Source organism: Cordyceps javanica, chromosome 3, assembly GCF_051103115.1.
Source record: "Cordyceps javanica chromosome 3, complete sequence".
In the NCBI taxonomy this organism is placed as follows: Eukaryota; Fungi; Ascomycota; class Sordariomycetes; order Hypocreales; family Cordycipitaceae; genus Cordyceps; species Cordyceps javanica.
In genome coordinates this window covers 565,488-582,274 of record NC_139297.1, presented here as the reverse complement: position 1 = coordinate 582,274, position 16,787 = coordinate 565,488, and the positions used below count along the sequence as shown (strand labels likewise).

At 58.0% G+C, this 16,787-nt stretch overlaps 5 protein-coding genes across 5 annotated transcripts; 1 reads left to right on the top strand and 4 right to left on the bottom strand.

The window, feature by feature from the left end:
• Positions 1–352: 352 nt before the first annotated feature.
• On the bottom strand, positions 353–2,103 carry V2A60_004400 (RCC1 domain-containing protein; the record flags this gene model as incomplete). Its single annotated transcript, XM_083255720.1, has 3 exons — positions 353–1,234; positions 1,296–1,957; positions 2,028–2,103. 3 exons carry the CDS (start codon positions 2,101–2,103, stop codon positions 353–355), a joined length of 1,620 nt encoding a protein of 539 aa, XP_083111846.1.
• Positions 2,104–2,644: 541 nt separating this feature from the next.
• Positions 2,645–4,564, bottom strand: V2A60_004399 (uncharacterized protein; the record flags this gene model as incomplete). The annotated part of the gene is made up of 3 exons (XM_083255719.1): positions 2,645–2,881; positions 3,023–3,813; positions 3,952–4,564. 3 exons carry the CDS (start codon positions 4,562–4,564, stop codon positions 2,645–2,647), a joined length of 1,641 nt encoding a protein of 546 aa, XP_083111845.1.
• Positions 4,565–5,485: 921 nt separating this feature from the next.
• On the bottom strand, positions 5,486–7,840 carry V2A60_004398 (phosphofructokinase-domain-containing protein; the record flags this gene model as incomplete). Its single annotated transcript, XM_083255718.1, has 1 exon — positions 5,486–7,840. The coding sequence occupies one exon, from the start codon at positions 7,838–7,840 to the stop codon at positions 5,486–5,488; it is 2,355 nt and encodes a 784-aa protein (XP_083111844.1).
• Positions 7,841–9,412: 1,572 nt separating this feature from the next.
• On the top strand, positions 9,413–11,545 carry V2A60_004397 (subunit 17 of mediator complex-domain-containing protein; the record flags this gene model as incomplete). The annotated part of the gene is made up of 2 exons (XM_083255717.1): positions 9,413–9,747; positions 9,820–11,545. 2 exons carry the CDS (start codon positions 9,413–9,415, stop codon positions 11,543–11,545), a joined length of 2,061 nt encoding a protein of 686 aa, XP_083111843.1.
• A 416-nt stretch (positions 11,546–11,961) lies between these two features.
• Positions 11,962–15,812, bottom strand: V2A60_004396 (SNF2 family N-terminal domain-containing protein; the record flags this gene model as incomplete). The annotated part of the gene is made up of 4 exons (XM_083255716.1): positions 11,962–15,190; positions 15,238–15,463; positions 15,529–15,570; positions 15,644–15,812. The coding sequence occupies 4 exons, from the start codon at positions 15,810–15,812 to the stop codon at positions 11,962–11,964; spliced, it is 3,666 nt and encodes a 1,221-aa protein (XP_083111842.1).
• Positions 15,813–16,787: the final 975 nt, after the last annotated feature.

Sequence of the window (16,787 nt, the reverse complement as noted above, 5' to 3'; positions counted from 1 at the left end):
TTGCAAGCAGAGGTATGCTGCCATTCAGCTTTCCTACTTGCAGCTTTCCATGCCACAACATTGTATCTATAGATGATGTTGGGTTTGGGGGTGATCAAGTGTCGCAAAGCGAATTGCCGTAGGTGATTCCGCGAGTGTTTGGTTTTTGCCGTGTCTATCAATGCTTTCTTCATTCAATCAAAACAACAATGGTCTTTTCAGTTATATCCCGTGTACCCCTTGTACCATCAACAACGACACCGTTCTAAATGCAAAATTAGAGGTCTCTCGAGCCCACAGAGCATGGCAGCCGGGACCAGCCGTACAGCCCACACTCCCAAAACGCCTCCCACTCGGGGGGGAGGGGGGGATCTCAGCCCGCGTTTGCCGCTACGACAGAAAACTGCCCGCCGGCGCCGGCCCAGACGAGCGTCCTGCCCTCGACGTGCTTTCCCCCAATCTGCCGCGGCACCTCTGCGTCCTCGTCGGTGCCGAGGCCGAGCTGGCCCGAGGAGTTGAAGCCGGTGGCGAAGGCGCGGCCCTGCGCGGTGACGAAGATGGTGTGCTCCGTGCCGCACGCCACGTGCGACACGGCGGCGCCCAGGCCGGGCACGACGGTCGGCACGAGGCAGATGCGCGGCCGGCCACGCTCGTCGCACCGGACGTGGCGCGCGTCCGCGACCTGCTCGGCGGAGAGGCCGATGCCGATGCCGGTACCGGTGCCGAGGCCGAGGCCGAGCTGCCCGCCGTCGAGGCGGCCCCAGACCAGGCAGTCGCCGTCCGCCGTGAGCGCGGCCGAGTGGTGGGCGCCGCCGGCGAGCAGGGTGACGCCGCGACCGCAGAGGGCCGGGATCTTGACGGCGCGCGCGACAAAGGCCGCGTCGCCGCCCGCCGTGCTCGCGTCGCCGGCCTCGCCGTAGCCGTTGAGGCCCCAGCCCCAGACGTTGTCGCTCCGGTCCACGGCGAAGCAGTGGTACTCGCCGCAGGCGACGTACCGGGTCGTGCCGCGGCACGCGCGCACGACCTGCGGCCGGAGCGTGTCCTGGTGGCGGCCAAACACGCGCCGCAGGAACTGGTTCTGGCGCCCGCAGCCCCAGCCCCAGATGTAGCCCCGGGCGTCGAGGGCGAACGCGTGGTTGGCGCCGCAGGCGATTTGGGTAATCTTCTCCAGGCCCTGGACGAGCACCGGCGTCGCCTGCTTCTCCACCACGGCTCCGTCGGCAGAGTAGCCGAAAGAGTCGTTGCCTTCTGGATCCTATTCATGAGGTTAGGAAAAAGAACAGACTCGAAAACAATGTGCAAGGTACACAGCATACCCTGAATGTGCCCCAGCCATATACCAGCCCCGTGTTGGTGAGTGCAAAGCTGCAGCTGTCGCCAGCCGCGACACTAACGAAAACTGTTCCCGGAGCAAAGTGCTCTGGTGGAATCGCTGTAGGCGTTGACTCGAATGGGTTGAGCTCGCCGGCTTCGCTGTCCGATTCGTCATCCAAGTCTCGCAGGCCTCCATCCCACTCCGTCTTCCTCCCTAGGGCCATGTTGTCATTGACACCCCACGTCACGATCTGGTTGTCCACCGTCAACGCCACCGTGTGCATGCCGCCGCACGCGATATCGGTAACGTGCAGCGTCGACTTCTGGCCGGGGTCCAGGAAGGGGTTCTTCAGCGGCCGGGCCGTCTCGGTCCGCTTGGGGCCCAAGCCCAGCTCGCCGCTGTCGCCGCCACCAAACACAAACACGCTGACCGCCTCGTTCGCGCGCTGGTTGATCACGGCCGGCGAGTCTCTGCCCTTCTCGGCGCGGCTGGTCTTGGTTCTCTTCACCGGCCGCGGTTGCGGCGGCGCTGGCTTGGCGGCGGAGGCTCGACCCCTCCGAGCTTCACTAGGCGCCGGCTTTCTCTTCCGAGACGCAGGAGCAGGTGCGGGGGCCTCTGCGGGCACCTTTCCATTCCGTTTCACAGGTTTAGCCTTTGGCGTAGCTAATACATTATCAGAAAACAAAAGATGCATGTATGCGTAGGCAAGCGCGCGCGGGTGGTCAGTCTTTACCTTTTGTAGTGGCCGTGACCCTTTGTGGTGCAGTTTTCCGTGACGCAGAAACTGGGGCGCGACGTCGCGACTCCATGATAAATCAGTTGATCAGGACCGACGAAAAGAAGAAATATGAACCGCGATTTGCGCAAGTGAACGCCGGATGAATGTCTGCTTTTACAGACGCGTGAATCGCAAGGCTTTGGCGCGTGCCTGAGCTTTATATATTGGTTCAGACCCGGCGCACGTGCGGCTGCATTAAGAGCAACATGGGCCAGATTTTACACCAAGTCACACCGGCGCCTAAAAATTGGCAATGTAGGATGTATCGACATCTACGGGATCTGGTACATTAAATCATCATGCTGTGCGATTTTTGTGCTCTTTAAGGGGGGTTTTGTACACCAGCGCGGACCCGATTGGTCTCATCTCTCACACTTGGTCTCTTTTCTCCCAGATGGACGGCCAGACACGATGGTTCTCAGGGTGACAGAATCAGATAGAGTGCAACAGTAGTACAGTAATTCTCATTTATTTGATATGTAACAACAAAAAACTAGGGACATCATTTGTTTCCATGCTATGCGACGTTTCAACCCATGCAATCGTAAACCTCATACGTCGTCAAGTCAATCTCAGAAATAATAGCCCCCTCGCGGTCGCCTCTCGTCAATCGACACCTCCAGCTCCCGGAAGCGCTCGTCCAAGTAGCCCGACGACCGGCGTCGTCTCCGCTGGACCGGCCGGTGGTGGTGGTGGTGGTCACGATCAATCTCAATGTCGAGCTCAATCTCGCGCGACCTGTCCTGAGTCTTGCGACGGCGGGCGCGGCGGATATCCTCTGACAGGTCCATAAGCTCCGACACGGCATCCTAGGGTAATCAGCAGCGTTAGCAAAAAAAATCCCCCAAAAAAAAAGGAGAGCCCCGGTGCTGATTCCTCTTCTACTCTCTCTTCGTCCCATTCTTCATCCCCACTTTGCCTCGTCCGAGAGAGAGGTGGGTGTAACTTACCGACGGCAAAAACATCATAATGTAGAAGTAGTACTTTGACTCCTCAAACGGGTATCCCAAGCGCTCAATCGCCTCCCGCGAGACCAGGGTGCGCGACACCTCGGTCCACGTCTCCCGCGGCGCGACCACCTTTGGTCTGGACCTCGACCTGTGCCTGCGCCTGCGCTGCTCAATGTCAATCTCGGTGTCCCGGTCCACGACCGCGACGCTCAGCCGCCGTTCCCTGCTCTGGCTCTCGCGCGTCGCATTCTTGAGGATGGGCGCCGGGCTGAGCGCCACGCCGCCGCCGCCGCCGCCGCCGTCCGGGAGGAACTTGGTGCGGCGCTCGCCGCTGTACCGGCTCCAGGTGGTGTCGGTGCGCGCGCCGCCCGCGCCGTCCATGCGCACGCGCTCCGTCCCCGGGGGCACGTCCATCGTCTCCCAGTGGCGGGTGGCGCCGCCGCGCGCCTCGCCGACGCGGCCGCGGGAGTCGATGCGGTCCGCAATGTAGTCGCCCTCGGCGGCGACGGCGGCCGAGGAGGAGGAGGTGCGACCGCCAATCATGGAGCGTGCGCGCCGCGGGCGCCCGCTGTCGACGCGCAGGCGGGTGCTGCTGCTGTCGTCGTAGATGGCGACATCGTCGTCGTGGTAGTGATGGTGGCGGGAGCGGCTGCGCGACCGCGACCGCGTCGTCTTGCGGATGTCGACGTCGGTGTGGTGCTTGTCCAGGTGGATGTCAATGTCCGTCTCGCGGACGTCGTCGTGCGTACGGTGCCGCGGCAGCGGGCTGGGCTGTCGGGCTCGAATGACGCCTATTGCAACGATGCAAACATCTGCATCAGCCTCTGCCGCGCGCAAAGAACCTGTCCAGTTCTTCTTCTTCTTCTCCTTCTTCTTCTACCTTGCCCCTCAAACACATTCACCCAACATATAAAGAAAAAAAAACTTACCATGATCTATATCCGTGTAGTGCGTAATGACCTCGCGCTCAATCGTCGGGGCCTTGATGACCGGCGGCGGCGGCGGCGGCGACGGCGACGGCGAGCGCTCCGGCGAGCGGCCCCTCTCGCGCTCGACGATGCGGATGTGCTCGTGGTCGACCTCGGACACGGGCGACGGCGACCGCCGACGGACGACGTGCTCGACGAAGCGCACCGTCGGGCTCGGCGAGCGGACGCGCCGGCGGACGGGGCTCACGGTGCGCTCCGTCTCGACGATGCGCGTGCGGGAGCGCTCTCTCGCGGCCGGCGGCGGCGGCGACTCGCTGCGCACGCGCCGCACGATGCGCTCCTCGACGATGCGGGGCGGGGTCGGGCTGCGGCTGTGATGGTGGTGCCGGTCAAAGGACTCGACCTCGCGGCGGCGCAGCACCATGGGGCCCGGCTCGGCGCGCCGCCCGCCGTCGCGCAGGAACGCGGGCGTCCGGTCGCGGTGCTGGTCAATGTAGACGTCGTGCTCGCGGTCTCGCTCCATGACGCGGACCTGGTCGCCGCCTCCGCGACTGCGGGACGGCTGAGACATGTAGTCGGCCTCCTCAAAGTCTGTCGTTCTTCTGTACGACATTGTTTGCTTCTTTCCCTTGTTCTGAGGATTTATTTTTTTTCTTCGATTTTTCGCTCCTTTCCCACTTTGGTTGGCCCTCCTCTGCCTTGTCTCAGCTCTTCACGACGTAGTTAAAAAAAAATTTGCTCTTTGCTGGTGAGTCAAGCTCGGTGATCGACCAGAGTGAGTGACGTAACAGCGTTTTCCGTCCCGCGTCGGGCCGCTATCGCGGGGCTCGTAGCGGCAGTAACCTTTGCTGCGGATGACGATGAGAATTGTTGTCCGAGGAAAGGAGAGAAAGCAAAACTCAAAATGAAAAACGCAGCAGACGCTCTTGTCAAAATTCAAAGGGAAAAAAGGGGATTCGGGCCCTCACGCTCGCTGATAGGAAGAGGGAAAGCATAACAAAAGTGTGTGAGCGCTTAAACCAGGTGGAGTGGTCAGGCCTCGTTGCCCATATGGCCATGGGACGAGCGGCGTAGCAACAAAAGAGGCTGGGCTGGGCTTTGGAGCGGGCCGCCCGTCATGCACCTCGTGCATCAGCTGGGCCCCCAGCTGGACTCGCCGAGACCTGCCTTGGATGTGCTATAGTCTGGTCATTTCGAGTATTTCTACGGAGTAGGCCAGCCATCGAAAAAAGTATCCCTTATTGGCTTGATTCAGACCATGCTCCGTGTGCCAGCCCATCACATCATGCTCGACGATCACAGGCAAAACCGGGACATGGGTCGACGCTGCAGGGCAGCACCCATGGACTGTCCATTTATTTGCTACACGGTCGGGTGTCTTGGAAAGAAACAATTCCATTGTCAAATTTTATGCCAAACAGTAATAGGAAAAAACGTTTGTCCCAAAAACTCCCTTCCCAACAACGCGGCTAACCTTCTGCCATAACCCGTAACATCGTGAGCTCTCCATCCCTCTATCCGCCCGAAAGAACGTCTATGCAAGCCCACGCTTGACGTCTTTCGCCAGCAAGCCCTTTAGATTTGACTCTGGCCTGGCATGCTGCGGGCGGCCACCAAGGACGTCAACAATATCGCGCATCTTCAGCCACTCGGATTGCTTGGGACGCCGGTTTGGCCAGTCCGTCTCATTCTCTTCGAGTTCCTGCACGGGCGTAAACACCAGCTCTGACCCCTTGATGCCGATAACAGCGGTGCTCAGAGGATCGGTACTGCCCGCGGCAGACTTCTTCCCATAGCTCTGCAGATGTTCCATGCACTTGATAGCGTGGCGGACGGCTCGGCATCGGTCCATGGGGGATGGAACCCCGCCTTGCTGGACATGTCCGGGTATGCTCTCACGGCTTTCAAAGCGTCCGTGAGCCTCGTCGCGAATGATATTAGCAATCAACTTGGCATCATAAACACTGCTGGCCTTTTCGTTGATGAGAATCAGACGACCGGCGCGAGACTGGCCAGTGTCCTCGGCAAAGACCTTCTTAAGATGCCCAACGTCAATGTTGAGCATATCAAGGCTGATGCCTTCTTCCGGGATATAAACCGCCGAGGCACCCACTGCCAGGCCAGCGAGAGTAGCAATATAACCTGAGCGACCGCCCTGTGTCTCAATGACAAAGACACGGCGGCGTGTCGCAGAGGCCGACTGCTTAATCTTGTCACAATACTGCACAAGTTCATTCAGGCATGTATCTGATCCAAGCGAGTGCTCAGTTCCGGGAACATTGTTTGAGATGGTAGCCGGCAGCAGGACCATGGGTATGCGCAGCGAGGGGAACTTGTCGCGCGCAATGCGCAGCTGCGAGAGTGCATGGAAAGCTTCAAATCCACCAACGATAAAGAGGGCATCAAACTCATACTTTCCAATCAGATTGGCAATATGATCCATGCCGGATTCCGACGGCAGCTCTCGATTTGTGCCAATTTCAGAACCGCCTTTGCTGGCCCAGCCGTCAACCTCGAGCCAGTCAAACTCTCGGACAGCTCCAACAGGCTTGTCGTCATGGTGGCGCGCGAATCCAGCAAATCCGTTATGGATGGCAATGGGAGTGTGCCCTCTCGAGAAGCAGTAGGCGACGGCGGCACGAACAGCGGCGTTCATGCCTCCAGCGGGGGCACCAACATTGATAAATCCAATCCTCATGCGTTCCTTTTCGGCAAGCTTATGTTCGTCGGTCTTAACGTTGGTTGTGGTGAGGTAGGATTTGTACTGATCATAGAACTCAGTGTCGCGGAGAGACATGGCCTTGTCAAACTGCTTGTCTTCCACAGCTTTGGCCACAGACTTGGTTTCCTCAACAGCTTTCATGAGGGGCTTGCGAACAATTTTGTTCTCATTGATGGCAATGAAGCAGGTCTCGGTTTCGGGCGTAGCCTCGAGGACGGCCTTGACGGCTTCGACACCTTGCAGAGTGCCAAGCATGCGATCGTATGCCACAGCCGTGCCACCACGCTGCACATGGCCCAGCGTGGTGATTCGAGTGTCGAGAGCAAGGCCACCTTCTGACTTATCGGCTAGCAAGTCCTTGATTTGTTCGGGAGTAATCTTGTTCCCATTCTTGTCATTGGCGCCCTCAGCAACAATGACAATGGTCTTGCGCTTGCCATAGTCTCGATGTCTCTTGACTACAGCGCACATTTCTTCGTGCCAGCAGCTGCTGACTGGCCGCTCCGGGATAAATACAAAGTCAGCGCCCGTGGCGACACCGGCGAGTAGGGCCAGCCAACCGCAGTGGCGGCCCATGACCTCGATGACAAAGGCTCGGGAATGGGAGGACGCAGTAGCTTCGATGTAGTCGACCATTTCGCAAATTCTTGAGAGAGCCGAGTAGCAACCGATGGTGGCATCGGTGCCGGAAAGATCGTTGTCGATGGAGCCGACGAGGCCAACAATGTTGAGGTGCTTGTAGGGTTTGACCTGGTCGGCCGTCAGTTGGCCAGTTGAGACGAGCTCTTCGAGCAGAGACGGCCATTCATGGCGAAACTTGTCGGCACCTGTGAGGGAGCCATCACCACCACAGATGATGAGTGCGTCGATGCCGTTCAGCACCATGTTCTTGGCTGCCTTGACTCGGCCCGGTCTTTCGTAAAACGCCATGCAGCGGGCGGTGCCAATCAGCGTGCCTCCCTCGGATAGGTAGCCGCGGACCTCAGACCAGCCCATCTGGCGGATGAAATCGCCGCCTCGGACCAGGCCCTCGTAGCCTTCGTAGACGCAAAAGGCGTCGCAGTCCATGTGGATGGCGGTACGGACGACGGCGCGGACGACGGCGTTCATGCCCGGGGAGTCGCCCCCGGAGGTCATGACGGCGATTTTCTTTTTAGGGGCCTCCATTGCGGCGGCACGGGGATGGAGGGTTCAATGCTGATTGCGGTCGTAGGATTTAGGATGTCGAGTGTCGGATCGTGCGGGAGCAAGAAGCGCGGGCTACGTCAGGCCACCCAGGGAGCTGTAACTATAGTGAATAAGCCGCCAAGGAGGGCCCAGGCCTATGAATCGTTCAGCCACGAAGCACGTGGTTGTGGCGGCAATGGAGGTAGCAATTGGCTATGCTGCTATCTGATGAAGATGAAATGAAGATGAAATAAATCTCAGAGAAATAATGGCGTCGTGATGCAATCCAGGCGAGCAAAAAGGCCGGCAAGAAAAAGTCGCAGACTCGAGTCGTCCCAACGAGGGGCAGAGAGCTCTTATCGGTCCGGAAGCAGCTATCGCTATCTGAAGTCGAGCTCAGCAGTGCGGGGCTCCCGAGCTCGGTGCTATTTAACCATCTCTTAGTGGCTGTTGAGTGGTCTTACAGCAGTTCTGACAGCGCCAGCCCACTATGAACCACCTCTAATGCCTCACCCTACCCACAGCGCTCTTCGCCTACTCAGTACCACTCTGTACCTCCGCTGCCTACCTACTAACCTACACACACAACTAGGTGTAACCAACTAGGTGGTATTTTAATAATTAAGGTAGGTACGGATAGTTAGCGTCCGATAAGAGACTTTTTCGAGGGTCTCCGGATCTTGTCTATATTATGCCGTGATAAGTGGTTTGATACGATGATTCAACTACCCCGCCAAACCAGAAAACGTCATGTCGAAGCAAAGTGCGTCAAATCCGGTAATTAAACCATGTTTCCTACTTTGCTCTAAAACTTTGACATGGCAATATCCTGGAAAAAACGCCCTTGTAGCTATTTCTTAAACTCCTTGGCGGAGAAATTCGAGATGCCAGAGTTCTGCATCCTCGCTACTGTATGTGAGCAAAGCATGGCCTTGAAACTAGTTACCCTACACTTGTCTACCTTGGACTTCATTGAAAGGTTTTTCACGCCGCTTTGGAAGAGATTCTCAATTACGACGAATACACGTTCCGCGCATACCTTCCGTTGATCGGAAAGTGGTCTCAATAGGTGATTGGGTTGAGCTATTTTGTTCATAGACGGAACAGCGCAAGTTGTGTTTTACAGGGTTGATGTTGCAAAATCTCGACTCTCTGACACCGCAGAGGTAAGACACCAAATCTACAGCAATATTTGTTCCTCCAAGCAACCCTCTGTCGCCTTTTTTCCCCCAATAAGGCTTTACACCTGGATTTCTCAATCGATAGAGCCAAATTGGCGAGTTTTAAAACTTACTTGTTTTTCATATTGTGTTACGAACTGGCCTCGGTCACAAAAGATGATCCTCACGAACCAGCATCAAAGTGGGCCTTGTATGGCGCGCACAGCAGTTTCACGCAACATCGCAGGGCGTCACCTTGTCCCACTGGCCTCAGCATCTGCAACGAACACAGCAACCTCAGTGGCCAGCCGCCGGTTCAAGATCCCTGAGTGCACGCATTGTAAATCTTTCCCATCCAAGCTGCCGGTCCGTGTCCCCTCGTCCGCGGCAAGCGTTCCGAACACTGCGAGCCATGGCCACGGGCGACGGCCCTCCGCTATCCATGCGGCCCTTCCCCGTCGCCGACAAGAGCCCCAAGAATCTCGCCGACTTCATCGCCCGTGTCAACGCCCTGCCCGGGGGCTTTCGCGCCGTCACGGAGGCAGGCCTAGAGGGTGAGATTGACGTGCGCCCAGAGGTCGATGGCGAGGACGGTGCGCAGGATGTCGACATGACGGGCGGCCCCTTGAACAACAACGACGAGGACGATGACGGCGACAACGATAACGAAGGTGACAATGACGACGACGAAGACGACGACGCGAAGGACCCACAGGCCGCGCGCATGGAGGTGCTCAAGAATATTGAGTGAGTCCATTGGCCCTCCACCCCGTATGCAAGTCACACTGCATGCAGTCACAGTGGCTAACCTCGAGACAGCATCGCGAGCAACACGGCCATGCTCACGCTCGACTCGCTTTCGCTCCTCCTGTCGAAGCAGAACCCAACACAGGCGGGCCTCACGCTGAGCCCGCAGCTCCGCGAAATGGTCGGCATCGGCACCATGGGCGCGGACCGGCTCGACGACGCCAACACGACGCCCGCAAAGACGCAGGACCGCGAGGCCGTGGCCATTGGGTGGACGCTCATGGAGATTGACCGCACGCGCGACGCCGCCGAGGAGGCGACGGCGTTCCTGGCCGCCGAGATGGCCGCCGAGGGCCGCTACTGGGAGGGCGTCATGGCCGTGCGCCAGGCCGGCTGGTCCGTCTGCCGCGTCCCGCAGGAGCGCAGCACCAGCGGCGCCCTCGGCGTGCGCTTCGGCTTCTCCGAGGCCGCGCCCGACTTCCAGCGCAACGGCCTCGCGCCCCTGCGGCGCGCCGACGACGGCGTCGCCCGCCTCGACATTGGCCGCCTGGGCGGCACCCAGGAGCGCCTCGTCGTCACGTACGAGAGCGGCGGCAAGGTTGTCGGACGCGCCGCCCCGCGTGAGCTCGACGGCGGCAACGACGACGATGACGGCGACGGCGACGGCGATGGCAGCCTCGAGGCCCGCGTGCTCGGCGCCCGCAACACAATCTTCGCGCAGGAGCTCTGGCACGAGCTCACCCGCGAGGCGCGCTCTCTGGCGGCCTACGACGTGCGGACCGACGAGGAGAAGCGCCTCGTGTGTGCCGTCGACGCCGACTCGCGCATCATTGTCGAGCTGCTGCCCGTCGCCGCATGCCAGAGACAGCAGCAGCAGGCGCCGCCCGATGAGCAGGCGGAAGAGCTGCCGGACAACGCCACGGCCGAGGCCATCTCCCTCGCGCTGCATATCCTCCTCACGTACGCGCACCGCTGCAACGAGCTGATGCGCATCCGCCCGCTGCCGCCGCACGTCCCGCGCACGCGCGGCCAGCAAATCTACACGCTCCTGCGGCCCGTCGTCGCGCGCCTCATGTACGCCCGCAACGCGGCCGCCTGCACGCGGCTCGTCGGCGGCCTCGTGCGGTCGCTGCGCGCCGCCGGCGTCGCCGCCGCCGCCTTCACGCTGCGCACGCCGCAGCCGACCGTCGCCGACCTGGCCCCGGCGGGGACGCCCAACCAGCCGTCCGCGGCCGTCGGCCTCGTGCGCACCATGCTGCAGCCGACCGACTTCGCCCTCGACGTCGTGCTGCTGCCCGGCGTGGACTTCTCCGTCCGCGGCCGCACCTACCTCGTGCCCGTCACCGCGACGTACTACCACGTGCTGGCGCCCGCCGACGCCGCCCTCCACGCCCTCTGCGGCCCCTACGCCGACGGCTACCCCGACCTCGAGGCGCTGGCCGACTACCTGTCCGTGGCCGCCGCGCGCGCCCTCGCCGCCCACCACCTCGGCAGGCTCAGGGCCGCCGCCGGGGAGGAGGCGTGGGCGCTGGGCGTGCAGGGCACGCGCATCCGCCACACGCAGGACCTCGACAGGCCGCAGCTCGACTTTGCCGTCGCGCGGGGTGCCGGTGACGAGGCCGCGCTGCAGCTCACCGTCTCGCGCGTGCCCGGCGGCACGACTACGGCGGCGGGGGATGTTGCGGCACTGCCCCAGGCGGCGGCTCCCGGGCAGTCGTCGTGGACGTGGACTCCCAGCCCCGAAGACTCGGCAAAGGATACGCTGGAAGCTGTGGTGGACAGCGTCTTGAAGAAATGAGCCCGGAGAGCTGTTGAGATGATTCAAAATTCAGCAGCAAAAGCACACGGCGTCAAAAGAGGAGTTTACTGTATCAAATTCGGAAAATGGGAGTTTTCTTTCGCATTGTATCATCTATCATGTCTAGCTATAGAAAGAGCTAAAAATGGGAAAAAATATAATACCCTTCTATTATTCTTCCTACTGGTCCTTTGCAGAGAGGCCCAAAAGGCTCTCGCGGCCAATCTTGTTCATCAAAGCAACTCCAGGTGTGGGAAATCACCAGTACCAGCCAGTGCGTCGTCGTTCAGTCTTCTTTCCGCTTCCATCACAATTAAACAAAAAAAAATAATTAAATAGTGGCAACCTCTTCATCAAAAGGCAAGGTATCATGCGCCAGAGGAGTTGAGACCTCAAAGAAGACGCAGCAGCAAGAACTAGTCATCCCGTCTATTGAACAGAAACTTGAGCTCGCTGACGCCGAGCCTGCCAATCTTGGCGCTCTCGGCCTCGTCGAGGGCGGCCTCCACGATGGCCTGCTTCTTGTCTTTCAGTTCTACGATGCGGTCCTCAACCGTGTCCTTGGTCAGGATGCGAAAGACCTCGACCGGCCGGGTCTGGCCGATGCGGTAGGCGCGGTCGACGGCCTGCATCTCGATGTAGGGGTTCCAGAAGGGATCCATGATGATGACGCGCGTGGCGCGTGTGAGGTTGAGGCCAGCATTGCCAGCACGCAGCGAGACGAGCAGAACGGTCACGTCTCTGCGCGCCTCTGACTGAAAGGCCTTGGCCACGTGGTTGCGCTCCTCGCCCGACATGCCGCCGTCGTAGCGCCGCGGCTTGTTCTCGAACCCCGCATCTTCGAGTCCGACTTCGATGAGGTCGAGGAGGAGCGTCCACTGCGAAAACACAATCGACTTGCGGCCGTCCTTCTCGGCCTCTCTCAGCAAGCGGATGCATTCAGAGACCTTGGCCGAGGGGAGCCAGTTCTGTCGTAGATAGTCCATGTACTTTTTGTACGCCTTTTGGCTCTTGCGGGCTTCGATGCGAAGCTCTTTCAGCATCGATGGTTTAATATCTGTTTTGATAACTTTTTCCTTTTCTTTGCCCTTGGTCTTTTTATTTTTCTGCTTCTTCTTTTTCGTTGTGAGTTTGGTTCTTTTGAGCTTATTATCATCCGCTGATTGCACACGTTTGCCTAGCCTTATCATGGCTTTTCGTAGTTGCTCTTTTCCATCCTCATCTTCTTCGGGCTTGACCTTGGAGTTTGTAGACGAGCTTTCGGCCTCGGGTTCGTCCTTAATGTTGGCCACATCTGGCTTCGTATCCATAGCATCATCAGAGTCGCTGAAAAAATGGTCGTCGACAACGAAGCCAGAGAGATTACCCTTCTCATCCACAATATCACCATTATCGTCGATGCTTCTATCGCTAGTATCGGTCTCGTCGATAGCCTCCATATCGGATCCGTCTTCTGATCCGTCTTCTGATCCATCTTCTAATTCGTCCTCTAACTCGGCCTTGAGCGCCGAGGGCATGTGCACTTTCTGGAAAGCTTCCAAGGAAAAGCATTGTTTCGGGTTAAAAGGCCCACGGCAGACGGGACACTTGCATTTATCGCTGTCGTGGCCTTCTTGAATATTCATCGAGGCTGCATTGTCCACGATGCGGCTCAGACATTGACTACAGCTGTCGTGACCACAAGGAATGAAGAACTGGGGTGAAGGAACGGCATCATAACATATAGGACACTCGAACCCGTTGGCAGCCTTGATTCTCGCCACGATACTTGGATTCAGCTGTTTTACCAGAGCGAGAACCTCCTCCTCAGTCACCGGCGCCGCGTCAGTGACATCGAGATTGAGATGCGGGTGGCAACATGCCTGACGAAGTCGCAGCAGCAGCACGAGAATATTGGAATAATTTCTGCCAATGCTGCCATCGCGTAGGTACTTGCTGAACTGTACTTGCGCCTTGACTTCCAGCTGATTGTAATAATCACGCTCGTCTGGGGAAAGTTCCGCATATACAACCTGCTCAGTCTTGGTCGGCAGCGTTAGGATAGGTTTCCCATCCAACATCGAGTTCTTCTTTCGCCTGAGCATGATGGCTTTGAGAAGCGCCCGGAGCTTGGTCATAGCGACGCTTTTTTCATCTCCCTTTTTACCAAACAAAACTCCAAATTGCTGACGAAATCTATCCCAGGCGCAGTAAGGCCGAATGTGCAAAAAGGCAAGCAGCGAATACAGCTCCAGCACACCATTCATCATCGGGGTGCCAGTAAGACACCAGCGGTAGTTCGCTCGCAGGCGGTGACAAGCCTTGGCGGTTTGCGTCTCTTTGTTTTTGATGCACTGAGCTTCGTCAAGGATCACACGATGATACTTGGCCTTGGTGGGGTGTAGCAAAGGGAACTTGACCGCGGTTTCATTGTGTGTATAATCAGCACTTCTCCCAGCTTCAACATTCTGCTTCATGAATAGCTCCAGTCTCTTGAGTTCTGCAGCAATGGTACCATACGTAGTCAACACTACATCATACGTAAGAAGCTCATCTGTGGTGGCCTTCTTGCCATGGTAGACAAATACAGACATCTTATGGGCTGTTGATACCTTGCTGGAGATTTCATCTTCCCACTGCCGAATCAGGGACAGGGGACCAATGATGAGATTCGTCTTGGGCCGCGTCGTAGCACGTCTGGTTACCATCAATGCGAGCGCTGAGATTGTCTTGCCCAGGCCCATGTCGTCTGCCAGGATACCGCCCTTGTTTGAACCGTCTTCCATGGCTTGCATCCACTTGAGAGCGAGTTGCTGGTGATGGTAGATGTTCACTTTGAGGCCCTCGACTTTGTCTTGGCGCTCTCCAAGCGGGATTTCTTCATCAGGACGAATATTTGCTAGCAAGTCTTCCAGCTCCTTGTCGCTCATCTTCTCCTGGCTCTGAGTCAAGTCTAAAAAGTTTCGCATACGATCGGCCATCGGTGGATATCCGAACCCAGCCGCCGCAGAACTATACGAAAACGGGCTGCTGCGACTAATGACGTCCCTCATGGTAGGAACAGGTCCCACGCCGGGACCAGTGGGCCAAGTTGTAGATCCAAGAACATTGGTCGTAGATCCAAGAACATGGGGTGGTGGTCGGGCGGGTACCGGGCCGTACGGAGAGAATGGACTGAATTCGGAGCCGGGAAAGGCACCAGGCAAGGTGGGATGCGGTTGTGGTTGACTTGCTTGAAACATGGGCCGGCCCTGATGCCCGCCTTGAAGTTGCTGCAAACTCTGTAGTCTGTACCGCTCGCTCTCCTGTCTATAGCGGATAGCGGTGTCGGCGGATGGCGACAAATTTCCGCTGGGCCTCGCAGGAGTATTAGACGCAGGAGTAATAGACCTGCTCTCGTGGCCCGGGTACTCGACTTTCAGTCCTCTCGAGCCCTCGTCACGGAAGCCAGCGCTGGGGGCCCCGTTCGTTCGGGCGTTCAGCATCAGTCGCTGCAGCGGGTCGGACCGGGCATCTCGGCTCTCGTCGAGGGGACGCAGAGGCTGCTGAGATGCCTGCTGCCGATGGAGGCTTGCGGCCATCCCATGATCACGTTGTCTTTGGGCGGCCAGACTCTCCTGCCGCATCTGAGCGGCAATGTAGCCTGTGGCATCCGCAAGATCGTCACTAGAACATGTTAGATGGGTTTCATTAGAGAAGGCGAGTTTACTCACCCTGTAAGGTCAATAACCTCTAGATTATCCGAGTCGAGAATGTCGTCCATTGCGCGAGCGGAATCGCTGTCTGGGGCGCTCGTCATTGGTGTTGTCTTTTGTGATTTTGAACACAGGTCCGGGCCCGTAGGGCTGCCGCGATGTGCAAAGTCTCTCTTCCTCGTTGGCAGCTTGATGGGCGTGGTGGGCGGGCCGGCCAGAGTGTGAGATGTCCGCTCGCTTTGAACTGCACCGAGTACCTGTCAGTATATAAATAGCCCGCAAGAGCATCTGTACCACCCGGCGACTTACCACTTGGAGAAGCTATTGATTGGGAGCCGCGAGACGGGCTCTCTGTCGGAGCGTGAACTGTCAGCCGGCGAGCCAAATGAAACCCAAGTATGACAAGAAGAAACTGCACGCATACCCCCCACCTGTTGTAGCCTCTGCGTGAGCAGCTGAATTTCTCGTCTGGCGTTGATGCGCGCCCTCTTAGAGACCGCATCCTGCGCGCCCTCGAGCGAGGCCAGGATGGCCTTCTGGAAGCCAATCTCTTCCTGCAGTGTAATCACTTGCTGCGACCTCGGGTTGGCCATGCTGCCGAGCGCCGCATGTCGTGCACGGCGATCAACGCCGCACACGCCCAAAAAAAGTGTGTATAGGATGTGACGCGCACAGCGAAGAGAGCCCGACACAGAAAATGTTTCAAGAAAAAAAAGGCCGTGTATGATGCCTCTCGCGCCTAAAGAGGGGCAGGTTTTTGTCGAGGATTCGGAGGGCAAAGGGGACCGGAAACGAAAGGCGGTTTCGGAAATTCGGCCGCGCGGATGGTCTCAAGGAGGGGAGGTCGAGGCGGCTGGTGGCCTTTTTTTGAAAATTGTCAGGCGAAGCGTGAGGCAAGGTTTTTGTTGGGTGCAAGCGCCGCCGTGATGTAGCCACGGGGCGTTGGTGGCGGCGATGATGGCCTGGGGAGACGCGTTGGCGGCGAGATTCAATTAATTTTAGTGGAGACTTTGGTCGGTGGCCTGGATCTACATAAACTCAAAGTGAGGTCGTAGCAGTGTAGAGCAGTAATTTATAGGGCGATTGCGCGGTGGTTTTCTCTCGCAATTGTTACTCACGGCCTATTACATCACTGTGAACGGTGTTGCTTGAGCGGGCAGCCATTTGCCAATGTCTTGCCAGAAAAGCTTCATCGCGGTGTCGTACCCAGGCAACTACCGGCGGACGGCACAGCCGTGCGACTTCTTCTTCTCCTCTCCACTGGCAGCCTGCGAAAGGGAGCTTCATGCTGGCACCTGTTTCGCTTTTTTTTCTTCCTTTTGGCAACTGCTAAAGCCACGCCTTCACCAGTTATTCGCCTTGTTCTCAGATTGTGTGACACGTGCACAGCTCCTTTACTTGTACGGATTCACGCTGTGTGGATTAACTAAACAGAGTACTTCGCTGAGCTGGTCTATAGGACGAAAGAAACGGGAAGGAAAAACTAAAGGCTACTTTGAAAAAAGAAAATGCGACACCCAAAACTCCCATCAAATACACTGTACCGTGTCCTTTTCATGCTCAGAAAA